Raw genomic sequence first — 22,559 nt, forward strand, 5'->3', positions numbered from 1 at the left:
GAGACAGAGAGAGACGGAGATCGGCGTGAGCGCGAAGTAGCGAAGGACAGACTATGCCGGACCAGCCACAGCCGCCGCTACCGCCGCCGCCTCCACCACCGCCACCACCGCCTCCACCGCCTCCACCACCGTGAGGCTTCGAACCCGAACACGACCGAGCGTCGTCGAGCAACAACGGAAACGTACGAGCGGTGCGGTTCGAGCGGCCGAGCGAGCGATACGGTCGAGCAGTGCGGTGCCGACTCTTGCTGCCGCGGTTACAGATTCTGCGGTGTGTGTGTGCGCGCGTGTTTACACGACGAGAGGGAGAGAAAGAGAAAGAGAGAGAAAGAGAGGGACAGGGAGAGTTTGCGCCGCGGAGGCGAGGGCAGGAGAACTCGAAAGAGAGACAGAGAAAGAAAGAGAGAGAGAGAGAGAGAGAAAAAGAGGAGAGGCACTCGCGAGAGCAGAGGAGAAACGCAAAAAGCGGCGGAGAAGTCTGTGAGTCGTCCGCGAAACACGGTGCGTACGCGCGTGTTCCGTCGAGCAAGTTCCCTCTCGCAGGAGGATTCACGCAGCACCGTGAGTACGTACGTACGGTGATATACGTACGCCTCTCGGTTCGGCTCGTGATATCGTTCGGCGTAGTATCGCGAGATATCGCGAGTTCGCGGCACGAACAACGCTCGACGGAGCCGACGGCGGAGAGACGTCATCGTAAGAAACGTTGCGCAGTGTCGTCGTGCTTGGTGCGACGCGACGTGACCGGCACGCACTCACCGTGAGAAGCGCGAGAACGATAACGCGCCAATCACTCTCGCGCGCGGTTGCATTTAGCGGGGCGTGGGTGCACCAGCACCACACCGCGCTGCACCACACCGCGCCGCACCGCACCGCGTCGACGGCGGTGCGACGAGACGGCGGGCGGTGCGCGTAATTCAAAAGGTGCGCGCGACGGCCGCGGCGAGAACATGACAGACGACACGGAGTGCGCGAATTTGAGGCGGCATTGTGTCGCGGGTGAAGGGACGATAATATAAACGTAGTGAGGCAGAAAAGAACGGTGGGAAGCAAAGAGAGAGATAGAGAGAGAGAGAGAGAGAGAGAACGCACGCAAGGCCGAGGGGAGAGAAACTCCTCCGAGAAAGAAAGCTTCCAAACCAAGTACATCCGCGCGGCCAGTGATCCCGTGTGCGGCTCGCGTGTTGTGTGCGCGTCCGCGCCTTTCGTGAGTGTGTGTTAGTGCGAGCGGACCCAGGCCGCGCGCGCGCATGCGAGTGGGCCCAGGAGAAGAGAGGAAAGAGAGGAGAGCAGAGACTTTCGTGGCTTCCGGCCTGTTGGCGCGGAGGCGTTCCGGCTGGCGATCGCGGTCTCGCGGAGAGGATGCTGGTAACGTCGCCGACGGTCGTCACGACGAGGGCTACGATGACGACTTCCCGAGGTCTCGACTGAGTTCTCGATTCTCGGGATTCACCGAGAGAGGGAGAGAGAGGGAGAAAAACAGAGAGTAAAAGAAAGAGAGAAAAAGATTCTCGCCGCGTCATCATCGGCGTCGGTTTCGCCGCCGCGACGGTGGCCGTCGACGAGCGTCGTCGTGCTGCTGGCCGCGGCGTGTACCGCGATCGTTAATCAGGTGTTATTCCGAATCAGGTGTTCGTGAAGCAAGGAACGCGAAAAGCCGCGCTTTTCAAGTGCCGACGGCACGTTCTCTGCAAGCCATTGTCGTCGGGGATTCGGTAGGGAAACTCTGAACGATAGTCGTATCCGAGTAATTGATGATTGTATTCTTCAATCGCTGTCACTACAGATTGGACATCGCATCCTGTGACTATTCACGATTCTAGAAATTAAGAGACATTAAGGGATATTATTTGCGAGGACCCTCACAGTCGTGGTAATCGAAAGACTCGCAAAAGATCCACGACTATTCCGCGATCACGCGATCCGAAGAACCTTTCTCGGAACCACCCGCGATCCTAATAATCACCTTCGAAGGATCTCGGAGCCGGTATCGATCCCGAGCCGTGGAACGCGTGGGGACGCACGGTAGACCTTCGTCGTCACGAAGAAACCGTATTCACGTTACGAAGGGATTACTTAGATTCGTTCCTATCCCGGAGCAAGCCGTCCTCGTTTTTGGCGACGATAAAGGAGCGTCCACGCGACGCCAAGATCCGGATACAGAAGGAATAACGCGAGCGACATCGCGACGCCAGCCGACGGCGGATCACTTCCGGTGAAATCAAGAACGCGAACGACACAGCCAGGATGCAGGTGGCAACGTTGTTCAGGGAGAGCGCTACCCTGCTGGGTGCATCCAGCCTGGACCCCCCGCAGACTCACCATCATCAGAGTATGCACCAACCGCAACAGCAACAGCAGCAGCATCAGCAGATGCAGCAACAGCAACACGCCACCGACATGCACCTAGTCGGCCACCACATGCAGCACCATTACAAGATGTAAGTATCCGTCTCTCTGCCGTTCTTTTCGAGCACTGATGCCGGGAATCCGTGCTCGACGCTCGAAAGTGTTCGACCTTCGAGCCGAGAGAGCCCGCTTTGCCGAGCACACGGCTACAGGCGTGAGAGATGGCCGTTTCACAAACATAGTATACCTGCATCCAAGTTGTTAACTTTACGAACGAGACCGTCGAAGACTTCTCGTAAAGAGCGAAGTTGTAGGATCTCTTCTTGAACCACTGTATAAAGTATAGGTGTGTCAAGTTACTTTTTGTTCTTTGCATCTCTTAGAAATTTACGGAGACTTTTGGAATAAGCTCTTGAGAAATTACGGACATTGAGGTTCACGCAAATTACAAGTATGACAAATGCGAATGCATTTGAAGTTAATTATTTTTTAATTTTTACGTTAATATATATATATTACATACTTATATATAATATATATACTGCTCAATATGAAAGAATTTAGAAAGAATTCCTTTTTCGGAGATAAGAAAATTTAGATTTAGACTGGACTTTCCGAGTCGTTTACCTTGAACGCAAATTGCAGAATTGAAGAGCCGAGAAACTAAAATTGTCGAAAAAAGATACTCAACATTTCGCTCTTTCGCTAGAAAGCTGAATAATGAAGGCGATTTTGCGACCAGTTGCTTCAATTGTTGTAGAAACTAGTCGGTTTTTGCGGTCAAAACAGCATATAACCGGTAAACCCATTTCGCTTTTTCCACCGAGTAGATGCTGTCCAAACACGGCTGGCTTTTGCATCAATACATCAGCCACTAAACGGCAAACCATATTCGTATACCAAACTAAGCGGCAAATGTTATTTGCTGAACACTAAAACGCGTAAAATCCATCTGTTCAAAGAAGCGACCTTGAGGCTTTCTTATACACGAATCTTCGTGTTAACTCCACCTGACGGTATAATTTAGTGCGTCCGTTTCTCGTTGCATTTCTAGGTAAGATTCTTGTTGCGAAATGATAAAATGGAAAGATAACAAAACAATGTTATTTCTCGTGTGGATGCCGCTCTTTACTATCATCAAACTCAGTGGAGACGAACTACTTCCTGGACGTCTTTAATTAAACAATTTTAATCAAATAGTAAAAAGAGTGCATTTCAAAAGCGGAGAAAAGAGAAAAGTGAAGAACACAAAAGTGTGTCGACGATTCTGTAACGATCGTCTTTCCCTCTCGTAATTCCTGATCTTTTTCTACGATTCGCCAGAATGATCGGTTCGCGGAGTGTCGCTAAAAATGTTTATTTACATTCGTTGGAATATCGACATTAACCTTTTAAACGACGCGGTCATGGATGGCGTATAACGTTGCCGCCGGTATCGCTGCCATTCATATTTGTTTTTATCCGCGTGCGCGCACAGAAATATCTTCGAATGGAAACGGCTGGACGCGATACGATTTTATGAGCCACATGTGCCCGCAATATACGCGGACAATACAAATGGTGACTTAGATCAGCAGGTGAATTCTTCCTCCAGCGAAAGAGAGAGAATCTCTCTTTCTCTCTTCCCCTTTTTTTTTCCCGCCAGCAAAAGCGAAATTGTTCTTACCATTTCTTTTTCAATATCTCCTGCTTTATGAATGGGATAAGAGGAAAAAGAGAGAAATCATGCGGTAGATTCACACGATGTGCTGCGGGAAGAACTTGCCAGACTTTATAAATGGTAGCCTCAAGTGGCTTTAAGTAGAAGAAGTCGTGCGAACGGTTATAAACGGCAAGAAAAACAGAAAACTGCACGAGGATCGAATGTCATCGCACTGGTTACTGTTGCTCGTCGGTTTTATCGCATTATTATTCTTGTTATGACACAAAATGTTGAATTTTAAATTTCAATTTCTTTTTCATACGCTAGAAGAGAGACTACTTCTCAAGAATATTAAGATAAGAACTTCTAATCAAAGGTCCAGGCATATCGCTTCAAATTATCTGATTGAATCTGATTCACAAGAATAACATATTCTTGAGGCCTAACAGACTTTCTGAGACATTCGACACGCTAGCTATTTAACTCCGAAAGCGATGAGGCGCCTGAATCTTGTTCAAGAGCGTCCTGAATCGTGTATTATGCAAATTTGATAAGTCTTAAAATCTGATTTACGACATATCCGGAATAAGTGGCGTCGAAGGCGCGAATGAAGGTTCCGCCGACGAACTTAAGACTTGGCCTGCGACTGTACGGGAACATTCTTTCCGATAGCGTCGCCTTTGCGCCGAGCGGACTGATAAGCATGCAAAGCCGACGCGGTATCGCGACCAAGGGTCATTTCTTTCCGAGACGTCGATGAGTCAGTCGCGAAGACAGAAATAACGTCGCGGCACTGTAATGTCGTGAGGATAAAAAAGAAGGAACGCGCGATAACCGGCGAGCACGAGAGAGCGTTATACGTTCGTTCCGCTCCAATTTTGAAATACGGGCGACGATCTATCATCCTTGAAAATTGGAGTAAAAGCTCCGCCTTTTTTTTAGTTCGCCAGTATTTGCAACGTTTCCGTTGCTGCGATACATTAAAACAAGCTATCGAACGCATGATAAATCGGACGTTTTACATTGCCGTCCTAGTACCGTGTCTCTACGATACAAAAACAGACGTTTCGATAATACGTAGAGTGTGCGAATGCGTTGCACAAAATATCTTTAAAGTAATACAAGTTTGAAGTTTAAACAAGTGATTGAAGTCACTAATCCCCGTTTCTATCAATGTAGTTTAATTTTAATCTCGGTTCTAAGTCTAAAAATTAAAAAAAGATCTCCGTCTTTGAGTTGAAAACGAGATTTAAATTAACCTACATTGATAGAAACAGGCATATAAAGAAAAAATTTAAGTCTTTTTAAATGTCATACGATCGATGGATAATAAGATTGTATCGATAACAACAAGCATATCTGACAAATGACTGCAAATAAATTTGTTTTAAAACACTATTCGAGCCTTTTATGATTTAATCCTTCCTCAGGCAATAACTTAACCGGTTAGAAATTATTGCTACTCTTCCAACTTCTGTACGCAAATAAATGAATATCCTTCTACTTTTTCTAGACGACTTTCACTGAAATAAATATTATCGTTGATTTTGTCACGCGTCTTACGTTGCCCGCTGAAGTTTTGATTAAATCTGTTTATCTATCCTGTTCTAAATTCGTACATATTCAAAAGCTCGCGAGATGAACGCTACACAGAGAGATTTCCCTACGATCTCCCGCGGCAAAAGTCATCTGAACTTTCATTGAGATGCGAATGGACCGGGAGGCGAGCATAGCGCGCGAGAGATCGCCGGCCGTTGCGGCGTGTCGTGTATCGCGGGTCCCAACGAAATTTTACGTAACATGTAAATGCGCTCGTTGTGAATGCGGCCGCGTTACGTGCCTCTTTCTCTCTGTCTCCCTCGCCGTCTCTTTTTATTGCCGAAGCGGCACTTACGAAACCAGTTTCGGTGTAGACCAGCGGCTCTCTCGGTCTCTCTATCGAGATACGGCCGACAAATTTTTTTTTTCTTCACCAGCGAGAACGAGTCCCTCCCCAAGTTCAGAAATATTATCACGTTGTCGCCAAAGCGGTTCTCTTTTTCTCTCCCGTGTGTCGGTGAAATCCCCCGCGAGTATACCCTACGGCGAGAAGAAGAGGGTGATGGAGGCTGCTGGCTTCGAGAGCTCTTTTACGAATTTTGTCACGCGCATCGAAGGGACGCGCTGCCGGCTGGCTCTCCATTTGTATTCGTTGCGCAAGGTCCGGTCGCGCCCTCGTTCCTTAAACAGTATAATTTGCGGAATCTCGTCGTGACGAGCAACTCTTTCTCCTCTCTTGCATCTTTCTCTATCTTCTGTCACAGCGTGTCGGATTAAATCGCCGAGATCGGCGTTGTATCGACGACCTCGATATTCGCGGAAACATCGCTCCTTGTTTTTCAATTTGCGAGAACCGCGCGGTCGATCTTTTGCAAAATCGCGGTTTGTTCTGCCCACGCATTTAATTCGCAAATGTGAGAGATAGATTCGAGATGAAGTCGTAGTGCAATCGACGGAAGCGCGCGCGACTTTTCCGACACGCTTTTTGAGCCTTGCGTAGGCCGAATTGATACGTCAATTCGTCGGATTAATATCGCGCCCTGTGGTTTTTCAATTATCGCGAACAGTATTGCGCATGGCATAAAGACATATAACTCGATTATGCGGTATTATGACGTCTCGATGAAATAGCTTAATACAATTTCCGTGTAGGACGCACAGCGAATCTGACAGTACGATAATTAAAGTGTGCGTTGCTTTATCGCTATCAGGGGAGGCCCCCCCCCTCTCTCTCTCTCTCTCTCTCTCTCGCTCTCTCGACTCGGACGGCTACTGAAAATTAGTCTCCAGCTAAACTCGATTACCTCGCGATCGGAAATATCGATAGATTTGCTAAACGCTCATCTCGATAAAAAGCATAATTCGATCAGTGCGCACGTGCGACGAGATGAAGGGAATATCTAATAACGATAGGCAAGCCATAGGATCCTATCTCTTCTCCTATACAAAAAAGAAATGCACTGTCTCGAAGCGAAAAAAATCAAATAAAATTAAAGGTACAAATCAAAACGAAGGAAAGTTTAAACTTAACGTCCGAAATTATTTCTGTTCAAATCTCGGTTCAAATGCAATAAACTTATCCTAATTTAACACGAATAATTAAAGAGGCCCGCATATTCGGTCAAAGCAGATCTCGGTGTCTAATAATATTTTTGTATATGAATTTTTAATGTAATAACAATTTCCAATTCCAGCAGAAACTGCACATCATTTGCTTCCCTAATTTATTTGACCCAAGAAAAATGACACGTTGATATCTGATATGAATAAAAATCAACAGAGAGACCCGCGGTGTATTTTGCGTGTAAGAAGTTTTAATTAGATCACTGAATAATGACGAAATCGCTGTCGGATCGTACGCGTTCGCGTCTTTTTCGATCCTTCCGCACCGAAATTAGATTCGAGCCGTGCTGATTAGTATTTAATTGCAAAGTTCTGGCGAGAGCGATGCTTGCAAATTTTATCACGTTTCGCTGAGGAACGCGAGTGCATTTGCATTCGTCGCACCGCCGTCGGGTCCGCCTCGCGCTCCTTGCAATCCTTAAATTGCGGAATGTAATCAATGGATAGAATCTGTTAGAAAGACCAACGTTTCCGACTACATTTACCGGCAAATACTTCCACGGTACACGCTCGACGAGCATCAAGATAACAAAACCAATAGCGCCGCATAAGCGCTAATCTGTATGAATTCAAATTTAATTTCTCAATGAGCTTAATAGCAATTCGATTGTGATTCGCACCGATCGAAATACACCAATTCTTGCGTCACCAGAAGAGAGAGGTTGTCGCTATGCATTTTCGAATATTGCATAACTTATCCCTCTCTTTCCCCCTCTTTCTCTCTCTCTCTCTCTCTCTCTCTTTCATTAAATTATGTGAACGACCTCGCTGAAAATAGTCGGGCGGCGTCATGAGTCGATAAATGGTCCGCGTTAACGTAATTCTCTAGCCACTTCATCTTCCAGTAATACTTTCTCGACTCTAGTGAAAATGTGCTGGTGTATGTCATTTCATAGGCAATAATTTCACGCGTCGTTATGCAACCGTTTTAGGATCCGAGGTTATCGTCGCGAGGGCGCTCCATTTTTGCGAGCGCAGCGGAATTGACGTAAATGACACGGCGGCCCCGTCTCGATTCGTAAGGCGCGATAACGCGAAAAGAGCAACAAGACGGGGCACGTGCTTTTCCTTCTTTATTATTCTATTAAAATGTCGATCGCAAGAACGGTCTATAAAGTCTCGCCCGAAAACCGCTGCGGCGCTGCTGAAGGTCGTGATCCTGGAATCGAGTTTCAGTACGACTTGTGCCTCTTCGTACTTTCCTCCTCGTTGAAAGTCGCCGTGCTTTCTTGGGAACGAGTCCACCACGTGTCGTTACAATGTGCCGCACATTTTTCACCGGGGACGTCGCCGTCTAGTTACTCTAGTTTCCGAGACGGCGAAGTTTCAACGCGATGTACGGAATCCTCTTTACAATCTCCGTCGTGCGGCGAGGACGATATTTTTGAGGTATAAAAATGATGTAAACGTTAAAAGAGACAGTCTTGAATAAACTTGAATAAAAACGCAATCGGGAATGCGTTGCAATTATAAAAGAGTAGAAAAAGTTATGTTCCGTTGAGAGTGAGTGGTATAAAACTCGAGTTTCTTTGCGGAGAAAGTAAGAAAGATTCACCTTTTTTTCAATCGAAATTTCTTATGATTACATAACCTTGGCTAATAATATAACGAATCATAAATCACTATTCACTACATGATTTATACGTTGCTAAGGTGAAACAATTAGTGACAATTTTTCTTCACAGCTTTAAAATTGCGTGTTATCTGATTATATAGATTAATAACGCTACATTTTTGAAAGGGAAAAACCATATTTTTTTTACTGAACAATTAAATAACTTTTTTTTCACAATTACAATTAAATCAAAGAAAGCTGTCCAAGTCTTAAATTTAGGTCAGTATTCATAGTTGATTCTTATATTTGAGACTGTCTTAATTATAGTCTCAAGATGTCAGAAGCCAATCAGAGGACTGTATTGACATCTTAAGATAGTATTAAAATAAGAACGGACTATGAATACCGTTCTTAAACTATATTTAAAATGACGTAACGTATCAATTTATTTTTTGTGTCATCCCGTCGATATGAGACGATAATTATATAGATATTTCTTTTGTAACTTTTGAACGGTAGAAAATGTGACGTGGAAATAGCGAAAAAAATTCTTTTCAAACGGCTTAATAAAAAACAACGTTGGAAAGCTTCTTTACTTTACCGTATCAATTTCTATCAATGCTGACGTAATACAGCGTACCGCAATCGGGACGTAGCGGTGAGGGCGGAGTGTTTGATGTATAGAAGAGTCTCTGGAGAATTGAAGCCAAACCCGCAAGAAGTTTGGACCAGACTTGGGGGCGCCAATAGGTCAAGGCTATCTGACGCTCCCGATGTGTATACACACATACATTCATCGATGGTCTACCCCGTTTTCCAGCAAATTCATTACGGACTTCCTTGGGAATACTTGAAGATTAACGACGAAGATAGTTGACGGCGGGAATCTACGGCGCGACTATCGCGCATTCGTCACCGCGTTTTTCGAACTTTCTCGCCGTTTGTTCTCTCGTGACCAAAAAGAAAGACCGTCAGTGAAGCCGTTCGACTTTTTGGAGTCACTGTACGAGGGGGGAGAGGGAGTAAAAAAAAAGAGAAAGGAGGAAAAAAGAATGTGCGCGTAGTGAACTGACGTTGTCCTCGTCGTCCTCGTCGTCCTCGTCGTCTTCGTCGTCGTCGTCGTCATCACCGACGACGCGGTTGCGAGGTTGAAAGTAGGCGGAGAGAGCGAGTGCAGCAAGGACGAATCCTTTACCGCGATGACAGGCTTCGCTCTCCGCCTCCTTTCGATCCCACTACCGCCACAGTGTTGGGTTGGCAGGATCATGCTCTTCCCGTTGCTGGCTCCGTTGCCAACCCGGGTGAGTTTCCATAGGGTTTCGCAAAATTCTAGAACTCGCACGGCGACGAGAAATAAAATTCACCATGGATAATTACCTAACGCGTTTAACGCGATTTCACGCCTCCTCGTACGAGCTGATCAAATGTGAAGCCTTGTGAAGCCTGTAATTTTCACAAGGCAGAGGCTCTCGAACTTTTTCCATCGCTCTACCATTTTATGTAATTTGACGCGTACAACCTATCATCATTGTTAATCGTCGTAATATTAAAACACTTAACGCTCTCGCTGACAAACAGCAACGTAGGTGGATTAATTGTTACTTTTTTTTTTACCTGATAACACCCTTCCCGAGCATTAAACGATGCTATGCAGTTTGAGAACCTTTGTTCTAGAGGACATAGTAAAATTGCTCAATGTTCAAACTCGTTAATAAATAAAGAGTAAGTGGCGAGACACAAAGACGATCTTCGTATTATCGCGTCGCGTGCAATTTTACGTGATTATTCTCACATAATTTTTCGATAAATACAAGCTGAACGGCACGATATTCGTTGAAAATGACAACATGAATGACAAAATAGATTAAGATGTCATGTAACACAACCAATACTTTAATACTTACAATTAAATCTTTGATATTTAATGAAGGAATGACAAAATACAAATTTCTTCGCGATATACGTCACTCGATTTCGTTACGATAAATATCGTTGATGCAAGATAGCGTGTTATTGCAAATCCGACTACGAAAACAGAGCAGAACACGTCGAGTAACTCGACTGTCAACGGTTTTACGTTCAGGCTGACATATTTGAGTTGCCGTAATGTAGGTAGCGGAACGAAATTGTCGGTTCTGGAGAATTCGATCGATATGTAATTGGCGATGTACGCGGCGATCGCGTGGTATTTCCTTGGCAAGACAAAAGCAAACGTGCAACAATAGCACACGAGACTGGCGGCGACAACACAGAATATCGAACGGCGATTGCTTCGTAAAGAATGCCCGTATGGAACATAAAGCTTCGCGGCAAAACTCGAGAAAAGTTAAACTCATTGTAAGAAAAACATGCACGTGATTCAAAACAAAATTCAGAAGATGAACGATCAGAATGGACATCTTTGCGATAATTTACGTAATAACTTCTATTTAAAAAAGTAAAACATTATTTCTTCGTACATTAAAATGAGTTATATAATATTATATGATTACAAACGCTCACGATATACATCACTTGAAATTTTCAAGAGTGTGTAACATCTTAATTAAATCACGTTCTTTTAAAAATTGTCAATTATAATTTGACTCGAAAGACATTAACTCCTTTTTAATTTTTTAATTACGTTGCACCGATCAATTCGGATAATTAAAAATACATGGAAAGAACCATTTTATTTAAATACCTAAAAATGTAGCTAGATACAGATCTGAAAATAATTTTGTTGAATAAAAATAATTTATACATAGGATACTCTCAAGTTGATAAAATATCAAAATATTTTGCAACGTTGCTTGACTATTTTACATAATTTGATAAATCTAACTCACACTGAAAAAATATAATCAGTTTTAATAAATATTAGTTCAATACTGCCAACTAAATATTTATTAAATATAAAGATATATTTATTTGATACAAGAAACATTAATTTGATTTAACAATCATTCCTTTTACTGAACAAATATTTATTTACTCTAAGTAAATGTTTAATTGGCAATATTGAACTAAATATTTATTAAAATTGATTATATTTTTTTTCAGTGCAGATAATAACTCTGTATCTACCAAAATTTTTAGGTACCTTAGTCATTCTTTTCGTATACCTTTCATAAGAATAAAGCGATAGAATCCTGTCTACGTTCCATCTGCATTCCACAGGAAAAAGAAAAATTGAAGGAGGAGATAGGACGAAACGAAGAACGAAAAACGACGGGACACGTAAACGGAAGCACGTGGTACACACGACGGGCGTTTACGTCGCGGATAATGTCGAGTCGTGGAGAAAACGAATGGTTCCCGGGCACCGAGGATCGCGACTAGAGAACGCGAACGGAAAAACGAGACGAGGTGAACGTAAACGCGGCCACGTGTCGCCGATAAATCGACCTTATCAATAAGATCGAGCTCTCTGCGCTTTCTCTCTCGTTCTCTTCTCCGTTCTGGTCCCGCTTTCCCCCCCCCCTCCCCCCGTCGTCTCGACACCCCGCTGTAGTTATTCATATATTCCGTAAGTTTGGAATACATGAATAACCTACGATTCTCAGGTATTCGTGCGAATCGTTTTCGATGAAGCTCCAGGTAAGAACCATACCGGCGACGACGGCGTTTAGCGTATCTCGCAGAAAGCGACAGGTGACACGCATCCCGTTACATATCCTCCTAGCCTCTTTCCACTTCTTTTGAATTATCCGAGATATTTCAGCGAGTAGAGAAAATCATTTTCTCTCGAAAAATATAAGCGAATTTTATTCCAAACGTTAACGCTCGAGATCTTAACAAGTTAAATATTTGACAGCCATTCGATCACAAGAGAAGATTCGAAATTGCTATTGAATTATTCGCTTCGCGAATATATCGGAATTAAATTTGAAAGATGCTCGAAAGTTCGTGCAATATAGCTCTCGTTTGCCCTCTACGATCCTATATTTGTATGCTTGTGTGTGTAAGGATTTTTTTCTCCTCTCTCCATATAATGATTCCGTTTTAATTTGATTGTATTATCTAGTTGATTACTGTCTTTACGAGTAATCGATGATGAATTATTAGCCGCGGGATGAAAATACGACGCGCGAGAGAAATTTTTCTTAATTTCCTAATATCATGTGTCACACGTGTGCCATTATTTGACAGGTGCAAACTTTACAGTTACAGCTCCGGTAATTTGATAAGTGCGATCGTATTTATGCGATGGTGATATTCATTTTCATAAAACCGAGAGACCGAGATTTATAATACGAGAAAATGAAATAAGATTATGACGTTCCATCTTCATTATCCAAACTCGCTGTGACATAAGTTTGATCGCGAAAATAGAACGAAAATTCGTTATCCGTTATTCCACCATTATTCGTCGAAATAATGTCCCCGTGATCTTCCATATTCCGTCGCCTCGCCAAAATGGGTCACCGATGCATAATTTCGCACTCTTCACTTTTTTCGCGGTATTACAACATCGGACTGGACCAATCCTGACCGATCTCCGTCGTGAACGCGAAAAATCAACGAATCGACGAGTTCTTGCCCACGCTCGTTAGCGATTCGCATACATTGACATAAAAGCGCTTTTTATCCGCTTCGTAAATGACGTGTTGCAGCAGTTAGGATCATATTATCGTTAATCGTCCCACGGACGAAAAACGTAACAACCTATTCGGTAATTACGGAATTATACAACACAATTTGAATTGTTCAATGCACGTTTGCCTAATAATATCATCCTGCAATATTACGTAGCTTCGCTTTTGCAGATTATAGCATTATTGTCGAATAAAAAAAAATATCCCTCTGACTAACGCGATCGACCTAATAGCGTTTTCTCTTGGTTGCACTAGTGCACACTAAGTGCACGTCAAAGTCGTCATACACAACATAAAAAGATGTATGTTTTATAATTTAAGTATAAAAACACACATAGGTTAAATCGTAAAATTCTCAATACATTTTATTGTACTGTTAAGTAAAAATATATATTTTACAATTCGAAATATTTGTATCTCATTTTTACACTTAAATTAAGTAAGTGTACAATGGCTTTAATATGCACTCAGCGGACAGTACAGCCAAAAGAAAACACTATAAATATACAAGAAATAAAAGATCAAATTATTAAATATAGTCGAGGCATTTTTAAGCGAATAATAAGAATTATTCTCATATATATCTTATTTTCATACCTATCTCCTCGAAATGCATGTGACATATTATGCGAGATTCTCGACATATTACGTTCGTACTAAGCAGCTTGTGATAATGAAAGGTCCTTTCTGTATCGACTCGCATGACAATCAAAGCGATGCTGAAGATTTGTACTAATTCCAGGCAATTCGCTACCAAACGTGAATTATTAGAAGCCGAATAGCAACGTTGCAATATTACTGGAAAATATTAAAAGCGCTATATTAAGGTTTCGACAAATCAGAGCAATTATTCTTCCGCGCCATGCCGCACTCGCGATTTTAATTGTTCGAACGCGAATGAGGGAGAGGGGGAGGAGGAGAACCCTCGCACCGAAGTATTTATCTCGAAGCATTATTATTCCCGTCGAACGTGACCGTAACCCGCAATTGTTGCGTCAACTTAACGCAGCCGAGCTCCGCGCTTCGCGTATCGTCCGATCGTGTTTTACGATCGTTCGCGTCGACCGCGAATTCGACCGATATGCAATTACGGAATTGCCCTCGTATATCATCGACTGGCCCGCTTCGTGCAAAAGGGCCCTTCACACGTCGTTTAACACGCGTACGCGCGAACGGCCGATACGGAAGTTTTTCTAACTGCGGCCCAAACGCGACCCGATGATTCGCGCGTAGTAATGAGTGGAGGAGTTCTTTGCCGTGTTCAATTTCGCGAAGTAACTCTCACGTTGCCAACATTTCTGCAGAATAGACAGAGTAACGGGGAAAATGTGCGACGAGAAATAATATTAATGAATAATCTAATAAGGGACAGGTAACTTTGTGTATCTTAACTTGACTTGAGTAATCTGAGTACACACAAATTGCAATCGATGACTGAACTGTATTGATTGTACTCTCTAAAACTTTTAGGGTGAATTGTTTTAAGGATTGAAAATTGTGCCACTCTTTTTCAAGATTGGCTCAATTTTCACTCTTTAGAGAGTGAGATTCCATTCCAAGAATGCAGAGAGTAATTAAATTAGTGTGAAGAAATAAAGTAAGGAATGATAAAAATGTATATTTCTAATTATGTGTATATCCTGATTCGTAGCACTGGGCAAAATTTTATACAGAGCCGAGTGAGTAGGTGTAATAGAGGATGAGTTAATGAGACATCTGTAGCATTTCGATATACAATCGCTCTAGAGTATCATTGTGATCAGCGCGGAAAATCGTGGAAATGCGAAGGAGAGGGCGATCATGGCAAGCTGAGCTTCTCTCTCTCTCTCTCTCTCTCTCTCTCTCTCTCTCTCTCTCTCTCTCATACTTGCAACGACTGCAACACAGATCCCAAAAATATCTCAGCGTTAGCTCGCGCACCCACGCCGGGGCTCTCGTTCGAACTCTACGCGCTTTTATTTATAACTCAATGTTAAAAAAAAGTGACAGCACGTCGAGAGTCGCGCATACGTCGTCATCGTCGTCGTCGTTGTCGTCTCTGTCGTTTTACGGGCGTCGCGGAAAAAACGTGGCGCTCGTCCCGTTTGCGTGAGTTATGAAAGTCGGGCTTAACTCCGCGTAAATCGCGACTCGAAATTCGGAATTCGCGTTCGCGAATTATCCTTCTCTCTCTCTCTCTCTCTCTTTTCCTCTTCGTCATTTCGTTTCTTGTCCCCTCGCGTTACCGATCTTTCCTTCACGCTCGCCAACTCCTCATCCATGTCGAATCCTTTTTTCCCTCCGCCCTCTTCGTTCTTTCCTTTCAATTTTTCTCGTCCGTACACACTATAGCCTTCTTTCTCTTCCGCATATTCATCGCTCAGTGTTTCTTCCCTGTTCTTTGTTATTCCCTCTCTCCTGCCGCATCTCTCTTTATTTTAGCCCGAGGCGAGCGCCGAGATGATAACGGAAAGTCGAAGGGGTTCGAGGGGGGTGGCACAAAGGGGGGAGGCAAAGCGAAAAGAGCAAGGAAGAGAGGAGATAGAGTGACGAGGAGAGGCGGTGAAATACGCGAGGGCGAGAGAGAGAGAGAGAGAGAGAGAGAGAGAGAGAGAGAGAGAATGAGATGAAGAGGAGGACGAAAAAAGTGAGAGGAATAGAGAGACACAGAATGAAAGAGGAAGAGAGGAGATGGAGAACAGGGGATGGGAGGCGAGATAGAAAATGAACGCCCGCTCGTACAGAGAGCTCGTCCAACGGGCTCTACTCTTCTCTTCTCTTCTCTCCTCTCCTCTCCTTTCGTTTTCTCTCCTCTCCTCTCCTCTCCTCTCCTCTCCTCATCTCGTTTCATCGGACTCTCACGAGTCGTGGTTTCGTAACACGCGTCTCTCCCTCTGTTGAGCATCTTTCTTTCTCTTTCTTTCTTTCTCTCTCTCTCTCTCTCTCTCTCTCTCGTCTCTTCTCGCTCGGAAAACACGATACATCGTCCTCACTACGTATATATCGCGTCAGAAATTCCGTATCTTGGCAAAGATGCGCGATGGAAACGTAGAATAAAACCTGACGTTAATGGGGGTAATAAGTAAGTTTTCCCGTCATCTCCACGTTCTTGCATCGGCGACGATGTGTCTTAAATAAAAGTAATCTTTAAGCATGAACCTACAGTGATCTATAAGCGGCGACTTGTAATTGCACACTCGATCGCGTAGCTTTCCGGATAAACAGGCACAACAACTTTTAAAATACGCGAGCTTGACTCATGGGCATACTTGAGAAAACAGATTTAAAAGTTAAGAATATACATGTTATATAACCGATTAATAAATAAGCGTATTAGCCACTACAGCTGGCTTACGCTACTTGGTAGGTGTGTTTATACGCGAGTAATTAGCAAATGATTAATCGTTGATTAATTTGAGATACAACAGTATGCGCAATCTTCGCTGAAAATGATTGGTCGCAACAACAGTCGAATTCATTATCGTACTTGCGCCTATATTACGGATTTACTAAATAGAAACATCGTAAATTTGAATCTAAACATTTAATCTTGATTATACAATGAAATAATCTATATCTTAATTAAGTGTAAAATATGGCAATATTAATAATATCTTTCTATTTCATATCTTTGTGAAATTTTATAAAGATTAACTCTTCCGAGAGAAAAATTTTATATCTTTGTAATAATTGTTTTCACTTACAGTATACCTCAATTCAATGTACGAAATCTTATTTTAAACGGAATAACTGAATCTGACTTTATATTTTCAAAACATTTCAATTCAGGATTGTGATTAATATTATCACTTTGTCTCTTAGTTGATGTCCTGGGCATTTATCAATCAAACAATATGATATATCTTTATCGAGAATATTTATACGATATTGTATTGCCAATGATTTATACAAAACTATAAAAGGAACACAGGAGTTTTGGGGCTTCCCCAAACATAAAATTCATATCACGGGAAATCAGAGAAATACATTCGAAAAATGAGAAGAAGCCCCCAAATGCGATCGTGCACACATGAATTAATATTTCCACTGTTTATCGAATAGATACAAAATCCGAGACGTGGTCGAGTGGAGCGATGGTCCTTTGGACGAAAAATTTCGCCGTTTATTTACTTCGTTTTGCATCTTTCAAATATTAACATTGTCCGATAATCGGGATTAAAATTAATGAAACGATGCAGCGTGAGACTGTTCAAATTTTCTGAATCGAGTACCTATAGGATTAATTTCGATACAATATGTTTAATAATACGATTATAAATACAAAGAGACGCAAGGATTTCGATGAAAAAAGGAGAAAGAGAAAAAAAATCCTCTCATTAATATCTTCGTATACAACACGAGGTTAATTTTTATACGAATAGAGATGCGTTCTGCATTTTTCTACAGTGGGACTCATTAAAAGTTCCTTGCGACTCAATTCTGGGTCGCGACGCGAAGTTTGGAAACCACTGCTGCAGTTACGCATGCTCGCTTTCTGTCTGGAACCCGATATAGATTATAACATGATTAAATTGATGAACATATCATTTGGTCTAGAATTATAACGTAATTAGTTATCCGTAAAACGGATCACATACAATATACATTCTCGATGATCGCATAAATTGTGTACATTGCGTTTCATGGATATCTATTTATGCGGATTACTTCTTCCGAATCCGATCGTACGTGATTACTTTACTTGATCAATTTAACACCTGAATTGCAACAAAAATACCGATTGCGCGCTGTGTATAAAGCTACACGATTAAAGGTAGATTTTATCGCGCATTATTGGACGGCGACAGATCGATGAGGCAAAGTTTAATAACCAAGGGAATTGTGCACATTCTTCGCCTCGATAAATAACTGCAGCGCATAACTTGTCCCGTAACTTATTGATAGGAGAGATTTACGGTAATTTTATTTGTATTTATGAGACACAACAAACACATATACACATGTGACAACATATTCGTGATACGAATACTCGAAATAGTTTCACTATTCAAACAAAGTTTAAATTTCAAACTTACTTAAAATTTAGAACTTGTCAGACACATTTTAACGGATTTACAATACATTCATGTGAATAATAAATATGTTATAAAAAACCGTAATTATAATAATAAAAAGTACAAAAGTATGTGCATATATACGTATCGCAAAGTTACATTACGCCGTAATAAATAAAATTGCTCGAGAAAAAGATAAAAAAAAATAAAAGAGTAACGAGCGCTCACGAAATAACCGTAATTATGTCGCCTAATAATATCGTGATCATCGATTCAATTTCGTTCGAAATATGACTTGCGTGACGTTGCAAAAGACCGATAATCATCGCGTTTAGAGATCGATAACAGCGCGGCCGGTAATGATCGCTATTAGAGGAGACGACGACGACGACGACAACGACGACGAGTGTCGACTCTCTCGATTCTCAAGCTGGTTCGAATCGATAGCTCGGAACCGGTTCCAAGTTCCCGGTGGCTAATTGATCTTGCAAAGCGCAAGCGATGTTGGACAAATATTAGCATCGAAGGTAATTATCGACGGACGTACGCACGCACGCATTGCGGAGCACGTAGCAAAGATTGAATCTAGTTCAAAGCCGACTTGTAAGAAACTGAAAAACTTGGCAATATACGTGGTGCTCTAAGCTGGACTTGAGCTTAGTACGTATATGTTTATAATGTGTTCCAACAAATATTATAAATAAAATAATTTCAATAAATAATCACCCTGTTTTAAATTGTTTGACAATTTCCTCAAACGTTAAATTATTAACCTTTTAATGATTTTAGTATAAATGCGAAACTTTCAGAGAGAGACTAGAAGCAATTTTGATTTAATTAAAATTCCTTTTGTTGTAATTATACCTTTCAATGACGCTGCGTAATTTAATATTATAAGCCCGAATAGATAACAGACAATAATTAGATAATAGACAAACTATGTTAATAAATAATTAAAATTCAAAAATTCCTTGTAACATATATGTTTTTGATGTCTACTTGTGTTCTATTGTGTCAAATATTATATTACAGAACTAACGTTCCTATACTTTTGACACAGCAATTCCACATCATTTGGACGTAAAATGAAAAAAAAAGAACAACTTTATCCTAACGTAGAATTCATGCCTTATTGAATATCTTCAAGACTTAGAACGCACTGCGCGCCTAGACACGGTCGGCCGTCCATGCCGAATCTCTAGGGAGCTCCGCGATTATTCCGGGCGCAAATTTATTTTTATCAGTCTGGTAGCAGCTTGTTGCCGGCGCTCGGGGCGCCGGCGTTGCCGGATTAGAAGTTTTTCGCGTCAACATTTGCAAGCAAGGCCTCCTGTAGCCAAGATAAGTCGTTGGAGTGATCAATACGTTTACAACGATAGAGAATTGCCGGTAATACAAACCGGACTCTATAATTTCATATATAGTCTAGACTTCAATGTCACAGGATCATTTATCTATCATTAAGAGATATCAAACTGTAGCCTGGCCAATTTTCTGTGTTTTGTATATCAGCAAGGTAATTATATATATAATTTACGAGGTTCGATAATAGTGAATATGTACGTATTTCAATGATATCGTATCGTTCCCACAAATAGTAATAATTAGTTCCACGTTATTGTTCTCTTTGTAGTTTGAATTAACTCTTAATTAATTCTTGCTAACGTTTATGAGATACAGATACGCGGGAGTGATCGCCGCATTAAATCGTAACAGTGAAAATGCAATGATCGGCGCAGATACGTTTTCCCATATCGAAAATTGAACCCGCCGGAATTACCCCGGTTTCAATTCCCGGCGTGCCGAGAACGTCGTCGCTCCAACGGAAACTGCTGTCTTCTCGGCACCTTCGCGGTAATATCCGTAAGGAGAATTTACGTCGTGCACGGGAGGAACTGTGAGACAAAAAGAAGACGAGACAAAAGAAAAAGAGGAAGAGCAGAGAGCTCCGAAATAGCGTTCATTGCGCTACCCACGCCGGGCCAATCGTAAAATTGGGACAACAGGGAAAACTATGGAAAATGTAGCAGCCGTAGTGAGAGCTCTACGTGTGTACCACGCGTTGTCATTCAGATTTCCCTCAAGAATATATATACGAGAATGCAACCGTGCAAGATACCGAACAAGTCACTATGGACCTGCGCGATTGGTGAAATTGCGTATCAAATAAATGGCTGCGTTCAGATGAGAAAACTTAGTGTCCCTAGAAGTAAAAGCACTCAAAAAAGTGATCTTGCAGTTATAGCGAAAATTATCTAAGTACGAAAAATTAACTAAAATAAATAAATTTCTAACAAGTACTGCGATACTGGATGTGTATTGCATCTAATTATATAGATGACAGAGATAGAATTTAGATTTATGCTATAAATGTGTATGATACATAATTTTCTATCAGATACAAAAAACAGCGATAATTCTAGCTGGAGCAGCAAAATATTTTTTTGTGCGAGTCAATCTTGTCCTATTTTTGATTGACTTGATGAAAAATGGCGGAACCAATCAAGTTTTTTAATCATATTAGGAGATTGGCCAGCGGACTCAACAGTTGAGCGCTTAATGTTATTGGTGTATACTTCTAGGTCATCCAATCAGATCTTTAGATCTAGAAGAATACATCAATAAGCGAGCGCTTATTCAACCGTTGAGTTCACTAATATGCGCCCAATATTAATTCTTGCCTTCTTTGCTGGATCTCAATGTAAGAACCAATCGAATTAAAGAACCACTGAGCGCTCGCTGATGAATTTTCTTTTCTGAACGCAGCCATTATTTTACCGAAGCGCACGAAGCGACTTGCCGCGCGATTTCGGTTGCGGGCGTTGCCGGCGCGCGATGTAGGTCGCACGTTACGAAATCGGAACCCGCGGCCAACATTGTTGCGTCCTTTTTCTCTGGCGGGGGAAGCGAAGTCGTTAGGCCTCTCGTTGTAAGAAAGAGATAACTACAAAGAGGAATTACTACAAATACAACAGTGACAACGATGACGACGACGTTGCTATTAATCTCGCGCGGCTAATTTTGGAATGCTGCCTTATTACGCTTTAAGTGTGTCGCGAAGTTGGTGATTTCTGGCGTGTCTCGAGTATAATTAAGTTTAATGCGAGCGCGGTCTCCCGTCAGCGACGACGGGGCGGCGGCAGTTAAATCAGATTAAGATCCCAACGGAACTCCGCGCACGATTGAATTAATATAATAATACGTACGACGAAAAGCGCGTGACGATTTGATCTGGGATTTTTTTTCTTTCCTATCGAGACGCATCGTGATCAGCTGCAAGGACCGACGGTGATCATAGCTCGCATGACGCAGCAAAAGTCGTAATCGCGACTGGGTGTAATGAATAAATACATAAGACGCGCAGAATCATACAGGCAAAAACGACGGAGTAATTATACCTCGATCGCTTTACGAGAAGGCCAGGTATAACGAAACAGGTTTCCAGTTTCTTGATTACTTAATGCAGCACGAGCGTCGGGGCTCTCCTCTTTCTCGCGCGAGTTTACGTAATTTCCATTAACGTCGTTCATTAGCGCGACGGCGGCGCCAGCGATCCAAAATCGCAGGAGATATTGCTCGAATCCCGCATCGCGATCGATGCGGAACAATTGTTGCTCAAGTCAAGCCTACTTCTCCGGGGCACGGATTTCTTCGCTGGAGACTTCACGATCGCGCGCGCGAAGGTTTATCCCGGGGATCGGCATATTGCAACATCGTTCAAAAGTCGACGTAGACGTCAAAACGCGTATTCACGTTTGAGAAACTAGCATTAATTATCCAAGGTTTACGTAATGAACCAAACAATCCATTTCAACTTAATCGCTATTTACGCGTGCACAAATTAAGAGTGCGAAGCATAAACTTAACTTTCATCAAACTCTCTGAAACGTGATGATTACTAGATACGGATTACTGGAAAATTCCAGCTAATTAGTTTCCACAAAGTTCCAGCCAGAGATACCTACCGTCACGATATTTAACCCGACATTTTATTAAAGTATAATAAATAAATAAAACGATTTATTGATAATAATTAATAATTAATAATACACACAGAAAGAACAGTTTTACCATAGAATCTAAAAATTTATATAACTAGATACAATGGAAATAATTTTTGTTCAATTATCAAAATAATTATGCAGTAACGTTTGAGCGCTGTTAATAAAAAATTTTGACACTCTAGCAATCAGTTTGAGGTCTTACATAATAATTTTGGTAGTCCAAACAAAATTATTTTCGAATCTATGTAACTAAATTTTCAAATACTTCAAATACTT

At 42.0% G+C, this 22,559-nt stretch overlaps 2 protein-coding genes across 2 annotated transcripts in view; one reads left to right on the forward strand and one right to left on the reverse strand.

Annotated features, from left to right (window-relative positions):
- Dnmt3 (DNA methyltransferase 3) overlaps nt 1-22,559 on the reverse strand; it is a 130,636-nt gene that overhangs the window by 19,150 nt on the left and 88,927 nt on the right. The window lies entirely within an intron of this gene.
- Nucleotides 64-22,559, forward strand: part of Tdg (Thymine DNA glycosylase) — a 116,229-nt gene continuing 93,733 nt past the window's right edge. The window contains exon 1 of the mRNA XM_018457751.1: nt 64-2,441. Within this exon, the coding sequence (XP_018313253.1) occupies nt 2,248-2,441 (194 nt within the window). The 5' untranslated portion in view covers nt 64-2,247. The remainder of the gene's footprint in view (nt 2,442-22,559) is intronic.

This window comes from Mycetomoellerius zeteki, unplaced genomic scaffold (genome assembly GCF_001594055.1).
Source record: "Mycetomoellerius zeteki isolate Tzet28-1 unplaced genomic scaffold, Tzet1.0 scaffold667, whole genome shotgun sequence".
Lineage (NCBI taxonomy): Eukaryota > Metazoa > Arthropoda > Insecta > Hymenoptera > Formicidae > Mycetomoellerius > Mycetomoellerius zeteki.